The sequence below is a fragment of the Crocuta crocuta genome, unplaced genomic scaffold (genome assembly GCF_008692635.1).
Source record: "Crocuta crocuta isolate KB4526 unplaced genomic scaffold, BGI_CrCroc_1.0 scaffold276, whole genome shotgun sequence".
NCBI classification, from domain to species: domain Eukaryota; kingdom Metazoa; phylum Chordata; class Mammalia; order Carnivora; family Hyaenidae; genus Crocuta; species Crocuta crocuta.
The window spans coordinates 1,124,649-1,140,982 of NW_027531270.1; the positions used below are offsets into that span (position 1 = coordinate 1,124,649).

The window sequence follows — 16,334 nt, forward strand, 5'->3', positions numbered from 1 at the left end:
CAGCCTCCAACATCAGTACAACTCAATCTTAGGCTATACAGTGCTGTCGGCCAAGGCCTGGCTTGGATTATATCCATATTTTAAAAATTCAGGCATTGATTTATTTCATGCCTAAGGCCAATGTGATTGGAACATACTCCATGCTTCATAAGCAAAATCCAAAGTAGTGAAAGATTCCAATTCCAAGACAGAAAAGTATTCAGGAGGCTAACAAGTGCATCTGTTTTGCCTTATTCAGAAATGCATATTTTTTAAAAAAACCTGCCAGAACCCTGACCATTTTGAAAGTATTTAGTTTATTGCAATTCTGCTTGTGATGAGTGTTTATGGTGAATTTGTGAATGGAGTCTTTGCCATTGTAAATCTGAGTCTGGATTGCCTGGGAGTTGACAAGGTGCCATCACTGTACATGGATGTCAACCTACTCTCCTGTCCACTTCACCATACCTCAGGGAATCAGGGCTCCCTGATTCTTTGCCTCCATCAAAACATCCTGTGATCCCTAGGAATTTTCCAGGTAGCCAAAGGCATTAGTTGCCATAAATGTGCCCCTGCTCTTGAATGCTGCCTCCTCCCTGTTCTCTCTGTGCCTCCTATTCCTCCAACTTGTAGGGACAGGGTTGCTCAAGCACTTAATTTCTGTACACAGGATGCTTGTTATAGCTCTGGGTTCTGAAATAAAGTGCTGATTCAGTTTCCAGCTTTTTTCTTTTATTGTATTCTGACTAGAAGGTAAATTCTCCTTCATCCAGGAGATTGATCAAACTTTATCTCCAGAGTGAACAGGGATGGACAGAATAGCAAATGGAGTCTGTGGGAAAATAGAATACCTATGGTTGAGTGAATGATATCATTATGATCAAGCTGGCATGCCCAATATGGAGTAAGATCTCAATCTGAGGTAATAGTAAATGAAGCAGATTCAATTTCTTGGAAGAGAATGGGCTAACTGGAACTATGGTCAGTGGTCTAGACAACTAGGATCATTTCTAGAGTGGAACATGATAAACTAGATTATGTTTAAGATATCAAATATATTTATCCCCCAAGAAGGAAATAACAAAATAACATTAAATTTCATGTCCATTGGTCAGTTATGTTCATGCAGTTAGAGATATGTGAGGTGCATACTCTTAGGCACTAAGACCATAAGAAAATATAGTAATTTACTATAGTAATATAAGTGGAAAGAATTTACAGTAGCTGTTAACAGTATAAATGCCATTGAACGGTACCTGGTACCCACCCATGAGCCATGAATCCTGGATATAGTACAGCAACACTTATCACAAACCCCACCCGCCAGAGATTTTGTACATACAACATTCAGTGACACTCAGTTGAACATTTCACTACTGACAGTCTCTGGAAGAGGTAGGTATATGGAGGACAGCAGAGGAAGAGAGAGGAGGGTTGAAGACGGCAGTTACCACCTGTGTTATCTTCCTATTGGTACTATACAAGGTACCACAAACTTAGTGGCTTACCACAGCACAAATTTATTCTCTTCTGGCTCTTGAAGTCATAAATCTGAAATCAGTTTAACTGGGATAAAGTCAGGGTGTTGGCAGGTCTGCCTCCTGGATACACTGAGAAGAGTCTATTTTCTTGCTTTATTCAGCTTACTGTGACTTCTTGTATTCCTTAGTTTGTGGCCTCTTACTCCATGTTCAAAATGTATAGCTTCAATCCCTGCTTCTATCACCATATCACATTCCCCTCTGAGTGTAGTCAAACCTATCTCTACCTCCCTCTTAAGGAACACTTTCCATTGCATTTAGGCCCAATCCAGATTATCCAGGATACTCTCCCCATGTTAAGTTCCTTAAACTTAATTATATTTGAAAGGTCCCTTTTGCCACATAAGTGAACATTCACAGGTGCCAGGGATGAGGACACAGATATGTTTGGGACCATTATTCAGACTCCCACATCATCATTCTCCACTGCCTTTCAACTTTCTTTTATACATTACATACATTTTACAAGGAACCTGCAGAAATAGAAACTCATATGGGAACACCATTTGAACTTCTGTTTAATGATTCACTGTTTTATTCAACAAGTATTTGATGGATATCTACCAGATGTCCAGAACTGTGTTAGCCTATGAAGCAAACATCACAGATATATCCCTTTGCTCCTGGAGCTCACAGGTCACATTATTCCCTTTACTAAATTATGTATGCCCTTCCCCTTACTGCTTTTCTTGCTTCTATGAATTTGCCTCCCTGACCTAAAGTGAAGTAGCACTGTCTTTCTTAGAGGGTGGGACAAGAACAGAATTAATTTAAGCATATAGCATAGTTAGCTTACTAGCACTGAAAGCCTGAGATGATATTTTACTATTTAGTTATTATGTTTACTTCACCTAACTTGAAATTATGTGGGAAAATAATGTAATATCCTAGGCATGGGTTAAATTAGTGAGGGCCCCTAATCTACTTTGAATAGGGATTAGTCACTGCATAAATATTGCCCAAGAAAGAGCTGATCCCTAGAGAATGAAAGCTGCTTTTACTGCACAGTGCTAAGTGACTACTCAGATGTGTGAACTGTTTATAGTATTCATTTTTTCAGATAGGAGTCTGCTTCCATCTACTGGCTGGAGAATTTTACAGTCTTCGGTACCACACAGGTAATTTTTGCTTGGATTGTTGTATTTGTCTCTGATTTACAGGCATAATATCCTGTAGGCTCTTGTCCACCTAGCCCTTCATTACTCCAAAACTAACCAGCTCTTTCTAGTCCTACCTTCTGGAATGTTTATTAAATTAACCAATGTATTGTCTTATGAAAATTGTTAGGTAGCTACAGATACCCAAGGTATCCAAGAGAACATCTGCAACCATGAGGAAGTCCATAGGACACAAAACACACGTATAGAGGCCCAAGGAAAAGGAACAAAGTGATCCAAGGAGGTAAGGGCATGACTGAAATTTCAGGAGGCCTGGGGTTAGCAGATATTGAGGACAGGAGAATTCCGTTGCTCCAAAGACAATCTTGGGGATTGTGACTAGTCTTTATTATGTCATGTAAGAGCAAACTAGAGAATTCTTTAGGAAAGTTATAATTTCAAGAAAAAAAAACTATTTGTGGTCTGAAATGTTAAGAATCTTTCAGAAAACAGCGTTAATTAGGATTTATATTTCAGAAAACTGAATGTTATACTGGTGCTATTCAAGAGGACATATTTTTGCCATTTGAGTATGAAAAATATTATTCTGAGTTTGAGCCAAAGTGACCTAGAGAAAATTGAGAGAAATAAGATTTTTGTAGCATATGCAATATAATAGAGGACTCTGTCATGAAGTCTTCTAGAATTAGCATGAATGTAGTCCATTATCAAATAAATGCAAAAATGAAACAGTGAGATTTCATTTTGTAATTGTCCAAGATTGAAGAAATATATGATTGATGGATATGAATTAAGAGGTTTAATATATTTGTAGGCATTGTTCCTGATATAATCTTTTTTGGAGAGTAATTTGAAAAGTGAGCTTTGAAAAGCTTTTACTCTTATTTAATAATTTTGATTCTTGGATATATACTATAGAAAAAATCATAAACATATTTAAATATTTACATAAAGGGATATTCATTATAGCATTGTTTAAAATTGGAAAAGGTCAGAAAAGGTTTAGGGGAGTCTGAGTGGTTCATTTGGTTGAGCATCTCACTCCTGATTTCAGCTCAGGTCCCCGTGGTGGGCTCTGCACTGAGCGTGGAGCCTGCTTAAGATTCTCTCTCTCCCTCCACCCTTCTTGCCCACTCACTTTCTCTCTTCTCTCTCTCTCTCTCTCTCTCTCTCTCTCTCTCTCTCTCTCTCTCACACACACACANTTCTCTCTCTCTCTCTCTCTCTCTCTCTCTCTCTCTCTCCCTCTCACACACACACACACACACACACACACACACACACACACATACATACACAATTAGAGAGGGGTGCCTGGGTGGCTCAGTCGTTTAAGCGTCCAACTTTGGCTCAGGTCATGATCTCATGGTTTGTGGGTTTGAGCCCGGTGTCAGGCTCTGTGCTGACAGCTAGCTCAGAGCCTGGAGCCTGCTTCAGATTCTGTATCTCCCTCTCTCTCTGACCTTCACCTGCTCACGCTGTCTCTCTATCTCAGAAATAAGTAAAATATTTTTTAAAAATTTAAAATAAAATAAAATTAGAGAGACCTATTACAATAACTTCCACACAATGAGTGATTATAATGTTTCTAGCATTTGTGCTTGATCCTTGATCCTGAGAGATAGCAGGAAAGTAAAGGGAGAGAAAAGAGAAGGAGAGAAGAGGAATAATATAAGAAAATAGAATTAATAGAGCATTACTTATCCCCTATGTTTCCTAACAGCCTAATGATATGGTATTTCATCCCTTGGAAAGAATTAGACAAAAGGTAAAAGCCTTAGAAATGGTTTAAGTAAGATTTTGTGACACTCATAGGAAAATACCATTTTTTCCTCTGCTCTACCTCAGTCATGCACATGATAAGATCCTCAACATCATTAGCGTTAGGTAAATGAAAATTTGAAATCAGAATTACATACTACTACATATCTACTAGAAGGAATAAAATTTTAAAAGCTATTCATATCAACTATTAGTGAGGTAGAGAAAGGAAGAACAGCAAATATAAATACTCTGAGGAGGGAGAAGAACAAAACTCATATTTTCATTGCTGTTGAGAACATAAAATAATACAACTATGTTAAAAATTTCCTAAAATCTTAAATACACACCTCCCATATGGCCCAGGCATTCCAAGAGAATGAAAGCATATGCCCACACAAAGTCTTATAAACAAATGTTGATAACACTTATTTGTAATAGCCAAAAACTGGAAACAACTCACATTTCTATAGACAGTTGAGTAGATAAAGAAATTATAATAATTTGTATAATGTGAGCTAATCAGCATAGAAAAGAATGAACTATTGATATATGCAACGGTATGGTTGAGTTTCACAGTAATTATATTGAATGAAAGAAGTCAGCCAAAAGCTATGTTTTGTGTGTATAATAAAAGATGGTGATGGAGTGGGCTACGCAGATACCTAGAAAAGAATGGAAAGGAAGAACAGCAAATACAAATACTCTGAGTAAGGGGCCTATATCTTATAAACCTTAATGCCACCCTTTGGACTTTATGCTGAGTGGTGTAGGAGGCCATTGGAGGATTTGAGCAGAGCAGTGTCATGACATGACCTGGGGATTCTGGCTGGTGTGGTGAAGTTTACATGGGTGAGTGCAAGGAGATAAGGAGATAAGCTGAAACACAAATTGGAGAATGTTGCAATAACTCAGGACCAGAGTGACAGCCATGGTCGTGGTGAGAAAGAGTCAGATTCTGGGTATATTTTGAACTTAGAGCATGATATGTTTTAAGGAAAAGAAGAGTCAAGAATGATTCTAATAGCATGTATGTGTGTATGTGTGTGTGTGTGCGTGTGTGCGTGTGTGTACATGTGCACATGTGTACACACAACTAAAGGATAGAACTACAATTGACTGATACGGGGAATAGTATAGGAGAGGTTTGAGAAAGGAAGATGAGGGGAACAGCTTTAAATTTTTTAAATATCATAAGCCTATTATCTATATAAAGGGAGATAGTGAGCAGTCAATGGAAAAATCCAGCATAAAGTCTTGAGGAAAAATCTCAGGAATAAAATCTTGACCAGAGGTAGAAGTTTTTAAATTATCAACATAGAGAGGATATTAAAGATATGACAATAGATGAAATCACCAAAATACGATGGTTGAATCCTGAAGCTATCATGGAATAACTGGGAGTGATTTGTAAGATTGTCATAGAATAAGTGGGAATTGAATCCTGAGGCACTCCCATTAAGAGAAGAAAGTTATATAGAATATTTAGTAAATGAGGTAAAAATGGAATAGCCAATGAGTTAAGAGGAAAGCCACTAAAGATAGTATCCTGAAAACTATTTCCAGGAGAAGGCAATAATCAGCTCTTGAAAATGGCTAATAGTTCAAGTCAGATAAAGTCCATTTCATTACAGCATTTAGGCAATTTATAACTTAGGGAAGAGTAGTTTGAGTGGAGTTGAGGGTATACATTTGATTGAGTGAATGTGAAAAAAGATTAGAATGTGAAAAAAAGGAATAGAAATTGATATTAGAGATAAGGCTTTTGAGAAGTTTTAGTTTTGTGTTTTAAACAGTACAAAAAATAGTGCAATACCTGTAAAAGGAACAGAATTAGAAGAGGGACTTTTGAAGCTGGGAGACTGACAGGATGCCTATATGCTGATGGGACCATTTCTTTAGGGCAGGAAAATTGATATCCTTTGGAACACAAGGAGAGGAGACAATCTGGTATACAAATGGAGGATGATCTTTGCTAAAGCATGGACAGTCCATCAAGGCAAAATATGTAGTACTGATGCTATAGGTAGATAAATGTGTTGGAAGGAACTTTTGTAAGTTTTGTTTTTCATTTTTGGTTAGTGATACAGTCACCAACTGAAGGTAAAGATAGGAGAGGATGTTTTAGAGTTTTGAGGAGAGAGATGAAGTTTAAAAATAGAAACCAAGGTGACACAAATTAAGAAAATGCAGCATGATACCTACACAACATAAAAGGCTCATTTGAGTTCCTTAACCATAAACTTAAAGTCAACATGTTGAGGGTTTTCTTCAACCTCATTCAGTAGCATGGATGCATTGACAGAGTAGGCTGAGAGTTGGGGTTAATCAAGGTTGTAGTTCTGTTGAGCAATTAAAATGATGCAGAGGTCACTAATGACTTGAAGAGCTATGGAAAAAATGTTATTATGATAACCATTAAATTTAACCCAGAAATGCAGGAAAATGAGGACATGAAACCAGGAATAATGCAATCTCTGGTAGAATCAATCAGTGGATTATAGATCCTGATTAGTGAAAGCGTTGTTGCATCTGAGGTATTACAGAGTGTATGCTGGAAAGGTAGACACTGTTAAACCAATCCTTGGAACTGGTATTACGGGGAAGTTCCATTTTTTGGTATAACAAGGTCTAGGATATATCCATTGGAGTAGATAGAAAAGCAAGATTATTGGAGAAGAAAAGGTTTTTAAAAAGCAGCCAGAAAATTAAAAGGATTATCTTCATGATCATTGAAATCACCAATAATTATGCTAACTGTAACATTCTGAGAGACTGGCTTTGAACTAGGAGCTGAAACTGTCATACAGTAAGTGGAAGTGAATGAAGGATTAGTAGATGATCCCAACAAGAAGAAGGATAAGTGATAGTGTCTTTTCATATGAAATTCAACACTATGGCTTCTGAGGGAAGAGGGTATGAACACAGAAGGGAAGTAGTAAAGTAGAGCAAATTGAAACCAGCCCATCTTGTATGGAGCAAAATGGAGAATAGTACAGCTCCCACTGATTACAGCAGCTGGTGAGGTAGTCTTCAGGAAAGGGGGGTCAGGTTTAAGTTAGAGCAAGAGATGAACTCAGAGAAGAGGCTGAAGGTAAAGGGAATTCTATATTTGATTAACCATGAATTCCAAAAGACTCCAGAGAAGGGTCTCAGTTCAGGACTGGGAGAGGCAAAAACAAGGATGTGCAGAACCATATGGGGATTAGACAGGAGGTAATGAGACTGGTCAGGAAATCCCTTCCTTCTTATGGTGGTACTTCTAATAACAGAGATGATGGTCAGAGTAAGATAAATCATGATGACACAAGCGCATTAGTATCAATACATACAGAAATGTTGGGTTCTTTCCAGGAGTATACATCCTCCTGGAACTGCCTCATGACCACTGCCAAGGAAAGTGGGGCAGACAGGTAGCAGCATGTTTGCTTTGAGCCTGAAGGTTTTCCTCTTGAAGCACGCCTGTAGCACCCACCTGAGAACTCTGGCAATAAAAATTGCCAGAAGAGACTGCTAGGCACATGTTTTAGAGATGTTATTTTTACTAATTTGATGTGAATTAATTGCTGTCAATATTTATAATAAACATCATACAATGAATCCTATTAGGAAGTAGATATTGAACTATAATATCAAGTACTGTGCAAAGCACTTTACATACACTATTTAATCCTTACGCCAAGTATTATATTTTACAGATGAGGATATTGATGCTTAGAAAGCTTAAATAACTTTAAGTTCATACTGCTAGCAAGTAACAGAGACAAATGGCATTGAAGTTTATCAGATTTCAAGGACCATGAAATGCCATCAGAACTATAATCATTACCTCTGAAATAAAATATCAGCAGAATGTTTTTAGCAAATTTTACGATTCTCCTGAGCCATGGATGTTAGCATAATATGGATCTTGAAGGAACTATTGTAACATCTTTCCTCTGACCACCTTCTCCACAAATTGCACAAGCATGGCCTGTTTAGTTATTAAACAGTCATACATTAGGAAGAGCATGGAAGATGCTCTTTGACCTATGAAAACACTCTAGGATTTCACCAGAAGGCTTTAGTTTAGAGATTAGAAAGGTTCTTAATTTGTACTATTTTACCTTCATTCCACCTTGGGTGGAATGTAAATTTGAAAAGAATATCACTACTGTAAAGCACCTAAACTGTATTTCCACTCTGAATAATAGGGAAGTCCATACTATCCTGCAAGCATTCTTTAGATACGCTCTAGTGGTTCTCAAAATTTAGAGGTACATAAATATTAAATGAAGTGCTTATTAGAAAAAAAAAACCAACTTAATCTTTAGGAAACGAATCAGAATCTCCTGTGGGGAGATTGGGGGGTGGAGGGGTGAGCCTGGACTACTATTCTGACTCAGCAAAGGGCTATCTGGAAGCCCATGTCTTAATTTTCTTTGCCCCAGGTCTGCATTTCTCAGTTCCCCTTACTTGGAAAATAAGGGATATCCCAACTCTTCTATCCCTTCACAACCTCTGGTTCCTCCCGTGATTCCAGGGCTTCCACGAATAAACATGGACAGAATTAATGTATCAAATAACTGAGATACAGAATTTAAATATATATTGCTGCAGCTGTCCCAGTAATAGTCTTATAGAAGCGATTAAGGGGTAATGTTTTCATATATGTACTCTCACACTGCTATATATGGATGTGTGTGTGCGTTTATACACACAAGCATATATATATATATATATAGTCATTTCTATATAATAGCTATAAATATGTGTGTAGTAATAAATATATATACAGTGTATGTATATATACATATATATTCATATATATATGAAATGTATATATATACAGTTCATTGACACTGTATTAGACCTGTACCAAAGTATCAAGCAAAAAGAGTATGTTTTATCTTAAATGCTAAAGGAACCAGTAGATACACTTAAAAAAACTGCCTTTCTAGTTCTAAATATCTTGGATAATCTGCTGTCTTTGTATTTTTAAAGAAAACATATGCAACCAACTCAAGAAAATATGTTATTTTCAGAAATGAAGCTTAATAATTAAACTTTTACATAAAAATAATTTATAAATTCTGAGAAATTAATATAATGTAGTATAAATTCTGACAGTTTTTTCCCCTTTTTTGTAACGCAAGTACCTAGGTAAAGCTCTGATTGCCAAAGCATCCATTTCAAAGAGGTAGACACTTCCAAACTGATCTCTCAAATCAACAGCTGCCAGCCACAGACCAGATAAAGAGCCAGCCCACCTCCCCCACCTTTGAGGCATCTTTGTTTTAGAGATCTTCGTTGATTTCAAATACTGACCATTTGGGTCACTTTTGTTTTTCTTGTCCCGAGCTTTACATTTTCATTCTTATGTTTTAAATTCACCAATAAGAGTGATCTGGTAAAACCCTAGGCCTCGACCCTCAACCCCAATAAAAGCAGAACCCTAGGCTTTGCACTCTCTCCCTCTACCTATGACCTTGCTGTTTGCCCTTACATGTGCTGTATAAATCCCAGGTCCTATAAAAAATAAACCTGTATTGGGGTGCCTGGGTGGCTCAGTTGGTTAAGCATCTGACTTCAGCTCAGGTCATGATCTCAGTTTTTGGATTCCAGCCCCGCATCAGGCTCTGTGCTGACATCCAGCTCAGAGCCTGGAGCCTGTTTCAGATTCTGTGTCTCCCTCTCTCTCTGACCCTCCCCTGCTCATGCTGTCTCTCTCTCTCTCTCTCTCAGAAATAAATCAAAAAACATTTTTTAAAAAATAAATAAATAAACCTGTATTATTTCAAAGTTCCCTGATGGTTATTGCTGAAAGGCATCTTGAAATCATAATGAAAACCACCCGGATGGGCCCAACCATGACATTGGTAATTGATAGACTGAGGTCAGCACAAAATATATAACCTGTAAAATGTAGAAGTCTGGAGCAGGCTCTTAGAATAGTTAGTTAATTTTCTTGTATTTGCTTAGGACAATGACCTAATAAAATGGTTAATCATCACTGAACTGATAAAAAAAAAAAAAAGTCAACTCACTATTTAAAGAGAGATTTTAACAACAGATAAAGGGATGGACTCCTTGCTACTGCTGTAGGATTCTAAGTCCAGGTAAGAACTTTGAGACCCTCTAATTTCAGTGTTTCTTCTATGTGAGAAATTGCCACAGATTTCAATGGAAAAAATGTTTTCATTAACATGATAAATATTACATGTTTTATACTTTGTGTCTTTTACACACTTATATTTAAGCCTGTAAATTTTATTAAATATGCCTTCTGGAGATAGATGACCTTCAGATTTATATACTCTGAAAGTTAAAATATAGAAAATAAGACATTCATAATTTAAAAATAAAGTTTGAAACCCTGTTCCCATTACTTTCTAAATAAGTGGAACTTCAAGTTTAAAAAAAAAAATGGATCTCTGTTTACCTTCTCAAAATATACCACAAGGCAATTATTTTCATTGACTATGTGGAATAATTAGATGTATTCCCTATTTTTTATTCTACCTTAACTGGATAATATGGGGTGGAGAGTTGGTTGGCAAACATCAAAGAATGGCACATGTCTAAAAGTCACCTTCCCACCCCTACATTCCTGTTTCAACTCATTTGACTCAAGATGAAGATGAAGAAAGAAATTTTCTAGATAATTTTGTCTCTAATCAAATGAGAAAAAAATTTACCAGCATGGTTCCTGGCACAAATTAAGAACTCAATAGATATTGGTTCCCTTCTCCAATTAGAAAGTGGCTACACTTAAAAGACCATGGTTATTGTCAAAGTGAGGTAGAAAATGGGGAAAGTCTTTTTAAAAGGTCTAAAAAGTTAGTAATCTATTTTCACTTTTTTTTCCTCCTCGGTTCTATAGGTACATAGAAACTGGGTCACCTAGCTTGCACTGCTTTTTTATGATTTCTCAAACAGTAAAAGCTTGACACAGGTAAGGAGAGTTTGGTGAAATTCTGCCCTCTACTCCAGCCCAATCGCATGAGGAAGAACTGAGTGTTCTGTTGAAGGAAGAATGGCAGTGCTGTGTCTGAATGCCTGTGGTCCTGTCTTATAAACATATTGTGTCCCCAAAATGTATTCAAATGTCAGTTGTCTTGAGGCTCTGAGAAAAAAAAATCTCCAGAGAAAACTAAGTAAAATTCTCCAATCAGGCTTAAAACGTCATGATGAAGTAAAAAGTGTAGTGTTAAGAGTCAAACCTAAATTGATATTCCAACTCTGTAATTACTTTGAGGTTCCCTATTACAATTTAGCTTTTCTGAGACATGAGGGAGGTAAGTGTCTACATTTCCCACTTTTTTCCGGATATTAGTTCTCAGTATGTAGGAGAGAGGTATGGAATTGTAATCTGTCTAGGAAAGTAGCAGAAATAACAGGGAAAAGTAATGACTGTGTTACAAGTTATATTCTCTAGTGGAGCAACAGTGTGAGAGAGGTTTTTTTTCAATTGGGAGTAACTGGAAAAATATTTCAGAAGAGTGATTTAGGGAAGAATTACAACCAAAAGATGAGGAAGAACATTAACAGGTTAAGAAGAAACATAGGGCAGAGGATTTCTAGGGACAGTTGATTCCATAGGACTGAAGGTGCTAATGGATGTGTTGAGAACTGAGACTGAAAACAAGGGCTGGGTGTAGTTTGTAATGAATCAAATAGGAAGTGTGAATTTTATTCTGTATGATACAGGGAACCTCTGAAAAACTCTGAAGATGACTATGATAGAAATAAAATAGAAAGAAGGCTGAAAGATAGGATAATCATAATTTAATCAAATGCAACAAACAGGGCTACACTGGTGAGATAATGATCTTTAAGAATACTTGTTCCAGGGACACCTAGCTGGCTCAGTTGGTTAAGTGTCCAGCATTTGATTTTGGTCACGTCATGATCTCAGGGTCGTCGTGGAGCCTGCTTGATATTCTCTCTCACTCTCCCTCTCTCCCTTCCCCTCCCCTGCTTGCTCTATCTCTCTAAAAAAAAAAAAAAAAAAAAAAAAAAAAAAAAAAAAAAAAACAAAAACAAACAACAAAACAGAAAAACCCAAAGAATACTTGTCCAGTAGCCAAAAAACAAAACAAAACCAACAAAACTAAAGCTATAGGGTGTATATACACCTCATAAATCATTCAGAGAGATTTGCAATAATAGAATTAAGTGGTAAAAATTACTTCCTAACATTTAAATTCTGGGTAAAGATACAAAAAAAGGTATTCATGAAGAATATAACAGGAAATTTATCAAAGGACTGCTTATGACATTGGGACACCCTAACTACTGATTTCTTCCTCATTCCTCTCCACTTAGTAACTGAAAAGTTACAGGCATGTTTGGAGCACATGCAGAAAAGTGGAATAACTAGGATTTACTTAGATGTACATAGACGTGGGTTTTTGCATTGATGCATATGTTAATATACACACGTGATAATATCTTCAGATATTTTACATTTCACTGTTATGTTTTAAATTCACCAATAAGATCTGGTAAAACCCTAGGCCTCGACCCTCAACCCCAATAAAAGCAGAACCCTAGGCTTTGCACTCTCTACCTATGACCTTGCTGTTTGCCCCTACATGTGCTGTGTAAATCCCAGGTCCTATAAAAAATAAACCTTTATTGGGGCGCCTAGGTGGCTCAGTCAGTTACAAATAAATTTTAGTGAAAAGGCAAGTTCACAAATACTAAATACATGAATAATAGGATCAACTATATATTGTATTAATTTATTCATTGTGTTTACAATATAAGGAATCAGTAAATCCTGTTATGATCACATAACAATCACTGTGTTAAATCACTATGTATTATACCCGAACCTATATTACACTGTGTTAACTAACTGGAATTTAAATAGAACCTTAAAAAATTAAAATTAAAAAATAAAATAGAGGCTTAATAACTTACAAATTTATAATTTCTCTTGCATTTTGACCTCAAAACTCATATCCTACACATAAATAAAATGACATATTAAGAAAATTTTCTAGTATGAAATATTTAGATACAACCTAAATGTTTATCAACATGTAACTAGATATATTATGGACAACAGGATAACCTGCAACCATAATAAAACTGAAAAAAAAGTCATTTATTAGTATAAAGTAGCATTAAAAGGTAGAGAGCAGTGTTAATTGTATGCTGCCATTTGTGTTTAAAAAGGAAGATATATGTATTTCATTAAAAATGCATATCACATTTCTGGATAGTATTCACTGAAAACTGGTTAAATTATTCCTCAGAATAAGAAACTGGATGTTGGGTGGACAGGGGCTACAGAAAGATTCTTTAATGTATGTCTTTTTGTTATTTTGTACTTTCAAATACATGTGTTTAAATATATTCAACTGCATACATTTTCTGTTCAAAAATAAATGAACAAAACTAAAGTAGGATTGTGATGGTGGTAAGGTCAGGCATTGCCAGTCTTTCTGAGACTCTTTAACAAATCCAAACTTAGCCTGCATTTCATACCTGGTTCCCAAGGTATCTCTTCATGAAACTTTCCTAGGCCACTCTATTCACAGTTCTTTACGTTATTTTTCTACGCATTTTGACTGTCTACTATGTACAAGGCACTGTTTGGTGCTTTGTAAAACTATAAAGATGAATTAAACATATATTTGCCTTCCTAAATTTTATAATGTAGATATGTGAAACATTTAAATTTGTATTTCTGTACTTTAAATTTTTTATCTCATCTAGTATATGATATAGACTATTCATTTATTGTTTCAAATTATTTTCAGAAATTTATCTTCCCAAATTATAATTCCCAAAAGTTAGGACTCTGTGTTTTCATGTGTTTCTCCTCCTTTTGTTTCTAGCATTTGCGTAGTGCTCTGGACTTTGAAGACCCTGAAAGAGTATTAGTGGTTTCATCAATTGATTGATGTCGACTTTGCAGCGTATTCCTGAATTATATATTGTCAGTGAAATAAGTTATCCTTTTTCTCCTTAAACAGGTGGTCATTTCAAACCAAGGATCAACCACAATTGAAAACACTCAATGATGGACACAAATCAACATTTGAAAAAGACAGCAGAGGCAACACCTTCAAAGAAAAGGGAAACTAGATGCTGCAATGGATTCAAGGTAGAAAAAGTTTCATGTTTCTGAATTAAAATAAGTGAAGGGGGGATTTAAAAAAAACATAGCCAATTTTAAAAACAATATTGTATTTCAAATTAGCGTTTTTAACTAAAGCATACACTAAAATATTAATAGAATGCTTTATATCTTGATTTAAATGAGTCTTTAAATCTGAAAAAGGGAATTTCTTGGTAATATTTCCAATGGGTAAGAGTTTGTTAATGTTAAAAATTTAGAAATCTTTTGATTTAGAAATCTTCTCTTTGGTTCTCAATGTACCAAAAGATATTTATAAATGTCATTAAAATAAGTCATTGTATAATGAATAATATATAAATATATTCTTAGAATTGACATATAAACAGCAGATTATTTAGTCTTGTGACTCTCTTTGTGGTCTTGACCTGTTAATTTTTTTTCTTTTAGAAAAAGGCATTTTTCATTCTAATAATTTAAATAATAGAGTCTGGTGGAAAAGACTCTATCGTAATATTCAAAAGACATGAACCAAACACCTAGTTACTAAGGACAGCCATTTAATTTTTTTGTATGCAAGTTAGGAAAAATAATAATCTTGTGTTTTTATTTTGTCTTAAAATCAAATGGTAGACTGTATTGGGATTTTTATAGAATTTCATAGAATAAAGTACTCCCTGAGCACAGTGTTGAAGAAACCAAAATTCAGGAAAATTGAGAAGTTTGCCTGTACTCATCCAGCTTGTAATCAAAAACCATAAACCCACGTCAAAGCCTTTAAACCCCTGTAGAAAAGTTTTGAAGAAATTTTAAAAAATTAATTGTTTTACCAATATTTGAATGCTTTGTTTTTTTTGTTTTTGTTTTTTTACTCAAATCTGTAGTCGTAATTGCTGAATAAGGACTATACAGAAATCCGACTCAGTTGGAATAATGTTATGTAAGGTCCCTTTTAACTTTGTCCAGAGAACATGTTTGTTTGTTTTCAGATATTACTGATAAAGTCTGTTCTGATGAAATATTTGAATAGCAGTCAATAGGTAAAAGGTAGTGGTGCATGTAAGTCTAAGGGTAAAATGGTGTGCTGGGTTGTTTCTGCTTCTTTTTAACATTGAGGGTTACGGTAATTTCATTTGCATATGCATAGTAAAGTGACAACAATCTGGCTGAAATAATTAAAATTGCCCGAATGGTCCCTTGCAGCATATCTGGAGAGGAGCTGGAAGTTAACAAGTTAGTGTATATAATGTATGCTAATTGCAGTCTAATAATCAGGATCAGAGAGTAATAAATTAACAATAGAAGCTAACATTGAGCACATGTTATATGCCAGAGACTGTTCTAGTGTTATATTTCTTTCAATAGATTTATTCCTTACCACGACTGCATCGTCCAGATGCTATTATCTCTCTTTTACAGATGAAAAAACTTAGATACAGAGAGGGCAAATGAATCCTTTTCAGTCCCCAAGCTGGTAAGTAGTGGAGCGAAGGTCTGAACCAGGCAGTCTGATTCCAAATCCCATGCTCACAATTCTCTTTCACATTGCTAAAGTAACTGTAGCTTTCCATAATATTAGTCCCCTTAAGACGTTCTGGTAGGTAGGGATTTATAAGTAGGCTATTCAAACATCTTCCTCATTCTGTATATTCAAATATTCACTTTCATATGAAATAATCCAGTATCAAGAAACCATAGGATTCTTACACTTATTTACATGCATGGGCACACATGTTTACACATGTTGTTATCGACATGTATATACAAACTCAAAACTGCATAAAAGTGGAAATAGATAATAGGCCTTTTAAAATAACAACAGTATAATTTGATTCTTTCTTATCCCTGTCCCTCAATTTTTAG

The 16,334-nt window shown here is 35.6% G+C and overlaps 1 protein-coding gene across 1 annotated transcript in view; it reads left to right on the forward strand.

The window, feature by feature from the left end:
- Positions 1 to 14,411: 14,411 nt before the first annotated feature.
- SLCO1B3 (solute carrier organic anion transporter family member 1B3) overlaps positions 14,412 to 16,334 on the forward strand; it is a 58,805-nt gene continuing 56,882 nt past the window's right edge. The window contains exon 1 of the mRNA XM_077771165.1: positions 14,412 to 14,498. Within this exon, the coding sequence (XP_077627291.1) occupies positions 14,412 to 14,498 (87 nt within the window). The remainder of the gene's footprint in view (positions 14,499 to 16,334) is intronic.